This window comes from Nyctibius grandis, chromosome 12, assembly GCF_013368605.1.
Source record: "Nyctibius grandis isolate bNycGra1 chromosome 12, bNycGra1.pri, whole genome shotgun sequence".
Taxonomy (NCBI): domain Eukaryota; kingdom Metazoa; phylum Chordata; class Aves; order Nyctibiiformes; family Nyctibiidae; genus Nyctibius; species Nyctibius grandis.
In genome coordinates this window covers 21,697,295-21,705,068 of record NC_090669.1, presented here as the reverse complement: position 1 = coordinate 21,705,068, position 7,774 = coordinate 21,697,295, and the positions used below count along the sequence as shown (strand labels likewise).

Genomic DNA, 7,774 nt, shown 5'->3' with positions numbered 1-7,774 from the left:
CTCCCGGCGCGCGGCGATGACGCAGAGCGCGGTGACGTCAGGGCGCGGTGACGTCAGGGCGCCACCCCCCCGCTGCCGCCGCCGCCATGTTCCGCAGCCTGCTGGTGGCGGCGGCGCAGCGGCCCCAGGCCCCGGGCGGGCCCCCGCGGCCGCCGCCCCCCGCCCGCCCCGCCGCCGAGGCGCTGGAGGCGCAGTTCAGCTGCCCCATCTGCCTGGAGGTGTTCCACCGCGCCGTCGGCATCGCGGGCTGCGGACACACGTGAGCCGGGGCCCGGGCGGTGGGCGGCGGGGACCCCCGGCCTGGCCCGACCCCCGCGGCAGCCCCTTGCACCGGGGCCCAGGCGGGCCCTCTGCCCCGTGACTCCAGCCGGCACCGGGACCCCCAGCCCGCCACCCTATCCTGGTACCGGGACCCTCCATCTCACTCCCACCCCCGCCCGGTACCGGGACCCTCCGTCCCACCACCCCCAGCCCGGTACCGGGACCCTCCATCCCACCTGCCCGCAGCCCGGTACCGGGACCCTCCATCTCACTCCCACCCCCGCCCGGTACCGGGACCTTCCATCCCACCGTCCCCCCAGCCCGGTACCGGGACCCTCCATCCCACCTGCCCGCAGCCCGGTACCGGGACCCTCCATCTCACTCCCACCCCAGCCCGGTACCGGGACCCTCCATCCCACCGCCCCCCCCCGCCCGGTACCGGGACCCTCCATCCCACCGCCCCCCCCGCCCGGTACCGGGACCCTCCATCCCACCGCCCCCCCCGCCCGGTACCGGGACCCTCCATCTCACTCCCACCCCCGCCCGGTACCGGGACCCTCCATCCCACCGCCCTCCCAGCCCGGTACCGGGACCCTCCATCCCACCGCCCCCCCAGCCTGGTACCGGGACCCTCCATCCCACCGCTCCCAGCCTGGTACCGGGACCCTCCATCCCACCACCCCCAGCCCGGTACCGGGACCCTTCATCCTGCCCCCACCCGGAACCACGACCCTCCACCTCTTACCGCCCCCCCCAGCCCGATACCGGGACCCTCCATCCCACCCCGGACCCTTTCCCCTCCCGGGGAGCTGGGTGCTGCCCTGTTCCCCCACCTCCTCCACGTCCCCCAGCCCGGACCCAGTGTGGGGTGCACCCATGGGTCCTTCCCCGCTGAGCACCCCGCCCCCAGCCCCCTTCTCCCTCTACACCCAGACCTGGCTCCTGCCCCCAGGCTCTCCCCCAGACTCTGCTCCCCGCACCCCGGCGGTGCCGGCTGGGAATCCTGTCCTGAGCCCCCTGGTTTGGGCCACCCATGGGTGCTGTGCCCTGGTCCCTGGGGAGAGGCTGCCACGGGGAGCTGGGGTCCGCTTGTCCCCCAGCATTTTGGTGGCATCTTGGCCCCCTTTCACGCCTGGTTTTGGGACACCTCGGCCTCCCATGGGGGCTGTGGCTTTGCTTCGTGCCCCTGTCTTGGTCACTTGGGGCTGGGGGCATTTGATGGGGCGATGCCAGGGAGCTCTGCCAGGGCTTGGGCTGTGCCTGGCCTCCCCGCACCCCCCCAAAGCTCCCAGTTCTGTCCAGTTCCTCCCAGTGGGGATGTCGATCCCTGAGTTTTGGGGCTGGGGTGCGCAGGAGGCCCCGGCAGCGGGTGTGCCCTGGGGCTGGGGTTCCCCTCGTCCTGATCAGGCCGGGTGACGCCGCTCTCTGTGCCCGCAGGTTTTGCGGGGAGTGCCTGCAGCCCTGCCTGCAAGTGCCATCCCCTCTCTGCCCGCTCTGCCGCGTGCCCTTCGACCCCAAGAAGGTGGAGAAGGCTTCCAGCGTGGAGAAGCAGCTTTCCTCCTACAAAGCTCCCTGCAGAGGCTGCAGCAAGAAGGTAAAGCTCTGGGGGGAAAGCTGCCTGTCCCCATCCTGTGCCAGTCCCGCAGCTGTGACACCAGGAGAGGGAGTCCCCTGTTTGGGGGTCCCCAAACTGTGCCTGCGAGGTGTGGTGTCCCCCCTGAGTGTCACAGGTGCTGCAGGGGCTCTGCAGAGGTGAAGGTGCTCTCTCCTAGCTGCCTTTGTCAGCAGGCTGGAGCTATTATTAGTCAGCGGGGACCTTCAGAAGCAGGCTGAGACAAACCAGCGCCGCCGCTGCTCCTGATGAGGATTTAGGTCTTGCTGTGATCCCGATGGCCACGGGGGAGCTGAGCCGGCAGCGTGGCCTGGCCCAGCCTGGGGCAGTCTGGTCTGGGACGCCTCAGGGCCCAGCTGTAAAGCCGTGATTCATGGTGTGTGTCTGCTAATGCGCTTTCTGGCTTCCCTGAACTTTGGGGATCTTCTTGTAACTCCCTGGCTGCCGCCCAGGACCAATCCTGGACGGTGTCAGAGCAGTCTGGGGTTTCCAGACCTCAAGCTTGGGTTTCCAGACCTCAGGCTTCGCCAGGGGAGGTTCAGGTTGGCCATTAGGAAGCATTTCTTCTCAGCAAGGGTCATTAGCCATTGGAAGGGGCTGCCCAGGGAGCTGGTGGAGTCACCATCTCTGGAGGGGTTTAAGAAAAGCCTGGCCATGGCACTTAGTGCCCTGGTCTAGTTGCCATGGTGGTGTGAGGGCAATGGTTGGACTCGATGATCCCAGAGGGCTCTTCCAACCTGGTTGATTCTGTGATTCTGTGATCTCCATCCTGCGAGGAGGGACAGGCTGGTGCAGCGTTTCCACACCGTTGTGGGTCATCCTGCACAGAGCAGTGTTTGTTCTGACATCATTGACCAAAGCTGCTCTCCCGAGCTGTAGCAGAGGCTCCAGCGCTGCGTCCACCAGGTGAAGGTGTTCCTGCAGCCTCCCAGGATGTTTCTCCTCTTCTCCTCCAGGTGACCCTGGCGAAGATGCGCTCGCACGTCTCATCCTGCGCCAAGGTGCAGGAGCAGATGGCCAACTGCCCCAAGTTCGTTCCCGTTGTCCCCACGTCCCAGCCTATCCCCAGGTACTGCCACACTGGTTTGGTTTCTGCTGTGGGTGGGTGGCGTAAAGCTGAGCAGGGCTGGCTGGGTTAGGTTGGAAGGAGTCAATCCAGACCCTTCCTGGGGGGTCTGAGCTCGTCCTTCCTCTCTTCAGCAATATTCCCAATCGCTCAACGTTCGTGTGCCCGTACTGCGGGGCCCGGAACCTGGACCAGCAGGAGCTGGTGAAGCACTGCATGGAGAACCACCGCAACGACCCCAACAAAGTGGTGAGTGAGAGATGAGGGGGAACAGTTTTAAACTGAAAGAGGGGAGATTTAGGTTAGATATTAGTAAGAAATTCTTTGCTGTGAGGGTGGTGAGACCCTGGCCCAGGTTGCCCAGAGAAGCTGTGGCTGTCCCCTCCCTGGCAGTGTTCAAGGCCAGGTTGGATGGGGCTTGGAGCAACCTGGTCTGGTGGAAGGTGTCCCTGCCCGTGGCAGGGGGGTTGGAACTAGATGGGCTTTAAGGTCCCTTCCAGCCCAAACCATTCTGTGATGCTGGGATGGGCTGGTTCTGTGTGGGGTAGCTCCTGGAAATCCAAATACACCGTAGCTGATGCTGCGTCCGAGGCCACGGGCATGCAGAGCTGCTGCTGCACATAAAATACAGCTGTTTCCAGCTGGTTTAGTTTGTTTTAAGTCCCTTTGACGGGAGGTGAGGACCTGGCTCTGTTTGCTTTGTTAGAGGCTCTCTGGAACGAGCTCCTCCGTCCCCTCCACCTGCAACCCGGGTGGTGCAGCATTTCCTCTCCCCATCCCCACTGGGTTGACCAAGGCAGGGAACTGGCAGCTCTGGCCCCATCTCGGAGGCGCTCACGTGTGCGTGTAACTTGTGAGTGGGCTAAAAGCAGCCTGGGCCACGTGCCAGAGGCTCTGTGCACCGAGGGATCTGCTCGGGGGGGGCCGAGGGACCCTCTATTTAGCACAGCCTCTGCAGATCAGGTCAGAAAGGGGGGGACCAATGCTCCCCTCTCCGGGAGGCAGAGGGGTCTGTGCCCACGAGTCACGGTTCCCTGTCATCCCTGCCCGCTGCAGGTGTGCCCGGTCTGCTCTGCCATGCCCTGGGGGGACCCCAGCTACAAGAGCGCCAACTTCCTCCAGCACCTCCTCCACAGGCACAAGTTCTCCTACGACACCTTCGTGGTGAGTACAGCCCTGAGCCCAAACAGGGTCATGTTCCCACATCCTGCACTGAGCAGCTGGGCGGCCCCTCGGGAGGGGAAGGGGATGGATCCTCCTTGGGCTTTGTGGGAGGCACGTGGCACACGTGTAGCCCCACTCAGGAGACCCCCGTGGGTGTGGGGCTGGGCTCCCCACCTGCCTTGGGGGTTGCTTGAGCTGGTCATCGTCAGACACACCAGGAAAACGTCTCTGAAGGAGGAGAGGGGAATGTTGCTGCTCTCCGTGAAGATGGGTTGTTTTCTCTGTACTCCATTAAACTCTTCCCCTGAGGATTTGTAACACAAAAGCCCTTTTCTTTGAGGCTTCACAAGCAGTGGGAGGGGAGCAGCCGAGCTGTGGGGTCTGGCTGCTGCTCGTGGCGGGTAGCCATGGCCCCCCTCCTCGGGGGGTTGCTGACCCCTCCTGTGTGGGGGTGAGGGTGTGATCACCCAGCCTTGGCTGCAGGGACCGAGGGGAGGTTTTTGTTAGCATCCTGCTCCTATTGCAGGGGGGCTGGATGTCAGGGAAAGGAGCTGCCAACTACTGACAGACAAATACATCCCCGCGTAGGGAGCAGTCGCTGTGTCACATACACCCACAGCGCTGGAGAAGCCCACGGCCTTGCTAGAAAGCTTTACCCTTGGCTGCAGCTTCTTGCACAGGCGTGTTTCATCCCTGCCTGGTCTCAGGGCTGGGCTGATCCAAGGAGAGGGACTGTGGGCACAAAGGACACCCCAAAAACCATGGTGTTCTGGGAGGAGATGGAGGCTCGAGGGGGGACAGTGAGGAGCAGGAAGGACTCCTTGCCGTGGCCACCCCCCTGCTCGACAGAGGCTGTGTGGCCAACCTGTGCCAGCTCTCCTGACCCTCTCTTTTTTATTTTTTAGGACTATAACATCGACGAGGAGGCAGCGTTGCAGGCTGCCCTGGCACTCTCGCTCTCCGAGAACTGAGGGTGACCGTGGAGCATCGCTTCGGACCCCCCCTCACACCCCGTCTCCATTTGCACACTCAGCCGGGGCGGCATGGAGCTCGTCAACCCCCCAGCACCCCCGGGGACCCGCTGCTGCCTCTCTTCCCTCTCCTCTCTGGGCAAATCCCACCTTGTTTAAAAAGGTGGAGCCTGTTGAGCGTCGCACTGGGCTGGTGAGCGAGCAGAGACTGAGTGAGCAGAGATGTCGGCTGCTGGGACGAGAGAGGAGTCGGCGCCGAAGGGCTGGACCATTCCTTGGTGAGGCATTTCACGTCCGTGTGCGGAGTATCTACCTGTATCCAAATCTATTTATTATTAGATGCTTTTTGGCACCGTTTGTCTTCGTGCTCCCTGTTGCAACCGAACAGGTACGTAAAACTCCGACGCGTTTGACGCAGAAACGCCCTAGTTTGAAACTGCAAAAGGAGGTTGAAAAGGAGGAACGTGGCACGGAGCATCTTTTTTTAAACCTTACAAGGCTATTTCCAGAGACATTGGTCTGTCCTGTCCCCGGTGCTGCAGGCACTCTGCCTCCTCTGCCTGCTGCTGCGCAGGCCGTGACTCCTGGGGCGAGACGGTTTTGTCCTCGTGTGCCCCGTGATGGCGGTGGGTTCGGAGGAGGCCTCCAGTGGAACTCACCTTCCTCGTTTTGTATCTTGTGACACTGAGTTCTTGCATTTTTCTACACAAACTGGCGTGATGCCCTTTCCACCTTTTATAGAGCAGGGACAGAAGCTGTTAACTCTTCACACTGCAATATCCGTCACCGGGGACAAGAGTATTTTTATGGAACATTATTAAGAAAGTATATTTTTAAACAAATACCCAACCAAACGAACATGCTGTGGATTTGAAATAAGGTGGGAGACAAGAGCGGGAGCGTGGGACTCTGCGGGGGCTGTGGGCAGCACACGGGTGTCCTCTTCAGGTGTTTCTGTCCTTTGTCATCGTGTTTCTCTGTGGTGGGTGGTGATGCCAGGTGAGAGCAGCACCTGGTCAGCTCGAGTGGGTGCCAAGCGGCTCGTGGGGCTGCCTTCTTGGGGAGCAGCTCGGTGGGGTGCTGGATGTGGCCATGGGCAGGGTGTAGTCCTGTCTGCGAGGGAGCAGGCGGGTTAGTCGTGGGGTGCTGGCACTGGGTGGTGTCTGGGTGATGGAGGAGCAGGAGGGACGTCTGCCCACGCAGGATCCTGTCCCCAACGCTGAGCATCTTGTCCCCCTGAAGTAGGGGACTGCATCCCCTGCCTGGGGACAGGGCACATCTGGGCAGATGGTGATCCGAGAGACGCTCCGTGTGACATGTGAAGCTGTGTCCCCACCTGAGAGGGACAGCTCCTGCCCAGGCCAGCGGGTCCCTGTCCCCCCAACCTCCCAATCCCCATCCTTTCTGCCCTGCCTGCTGCTGCTGGAGTTTGCTCTGCAGGGCTGGGAGAGGCTGGAAGGGAGATGATCTCTGCCAGGCCTTTGTGCTGGGACCCCGCCACCCCTTGGGGTCACCCCACCACCCCTTGGGGTCACCCCACCACCCCTTGGGGTCACCCCAGCGATGGGATCAGCCCAAGGCTCTGGGTGCAGGAGCTGCGGGGAGGTGGTGATGCACGGTACCTGCAGAGCTGCCATGCTGCTTTCCAGGGGTGTCTCTGCTCGGAGAAGTGCCCCTCTGTGGTTTATCCGAGGCCTGGCCCCAGCTCCAGCTCTGCTCTAGCAATACTGTCTTGTTTTTTACTTCGATCTCAATAGCACTGGGTGGTTTTTGGGGCTGGAGCTCCCTCGTGCCGCCGGCAGCCCTACCAGGAGCGTGCAGAGACCCTCCGCTCCCCTCCCTCGAGCCAGGCTAGCGAGGAGGGTCGGGGTCTTCCCTCACCAGCACCTCCCTGGGCCGGGGGGTGTCCCTGGTGGGACGGAGAGCACTGGCATCTCCCAGGAGGGTTTCCCTGTCCCATCCTCAGCGGGGACCAGAGCAGGGAGCTCCCTGCCTCTGGGACAGCGCTGCTAACCTGCCTCCTTCCTCCTCCTCCTCCTCTTTGCCCTGCAACGCCGGAGCAGGAGCAGCAACAGCTGCTTTTGTAAAGCACTTTAGGGCTGCATGGGCAGCTCCTGCCTCTCCCGCTTCACCCCGGGTCGGGTCTGGCTCTGCCCCCGTGCCCGCCGTGCCCCCAGCCGTGCCCCTCAGTGTTCCCCAGGACTTTTTGCATAACTAGAACTTTTAACGAGACGTCCTGTTTTTTGAAGAAGAAGAAAATCAATGAGGTATTTGTAGCAAACCCTTTTTTCTCAATAAAGGCGGTTTCATCCACGGGCGGCCTCACTGCATGGGCTGTGCTTGGCTGTGGGATGGGGCTGGGGGTGGGTGCCCCCCACCCTGGCTTACTGGGGCTGCTCCTTCCCCAAGGAAGGCGGTGTGGCACCAGTGCCATGCTGGGGCCTGGCCTGGCAAAGTGGAGCTGGGATGGTGGGGACAAGGACACCCTGCAAGTGGGTGTCCCGTAAGGGACCTGTGCCCCCCCCCACCAGTGGTGACCCCAGGGGAGCGGGGCTGTGCCCCCCAGCACCACGGTGTCACCCACGTGCACCCCCTCACCCCCGGGCACCTGGGTTTGTGGGGTATTTTCCACTGGAAGGAGGATAAAAATACCCCGGGGGGGGGGTGCCTGGGGCGTGGGATGGGATCACCCAGGGGGTT

The 7,774-nt window shown here is 62.8% G+C and overlaps 1 protein-coding gene across 2 annotated transcripts; it reads left to right on the top strand.

The window, feature by feature from the left end:
• Positions 1-86: 86 nt before the first annotated feature.
• RNF166 (ring finger protein 166) lies at positions 87-7,387 on the top strand. 2 transcript variants are annotated; one of them, XM_068411593.1, is made up of 6 exons: positions 87-259; positions 1,699-1,855; positions 2,830-2,942; positions 3,074-3,188; positions 3,996-4,103; positions 5,009-7,387. In XM_068411593.1, the coding sequence occupies exons 1-6, from the start codon at positions 87-89 to the stop codon at positions 5,072-5,074; spliced, it is 732 nt and encodes a 243-aa protein (XP_068267694.1). In that variant the 3' UTR covers positions 5,075-7,387. The 2 variants fall into 2 exon arrangements, with proteins under 2 accessions (XP_068267694.1, XP_068267695.1); XM_068411594.1 differs by lacking the exon at positions 87-259 and adding an exon at positions 271-403.
• Positions 7,388-7,774: the final 387 nt, after the last annotated feature.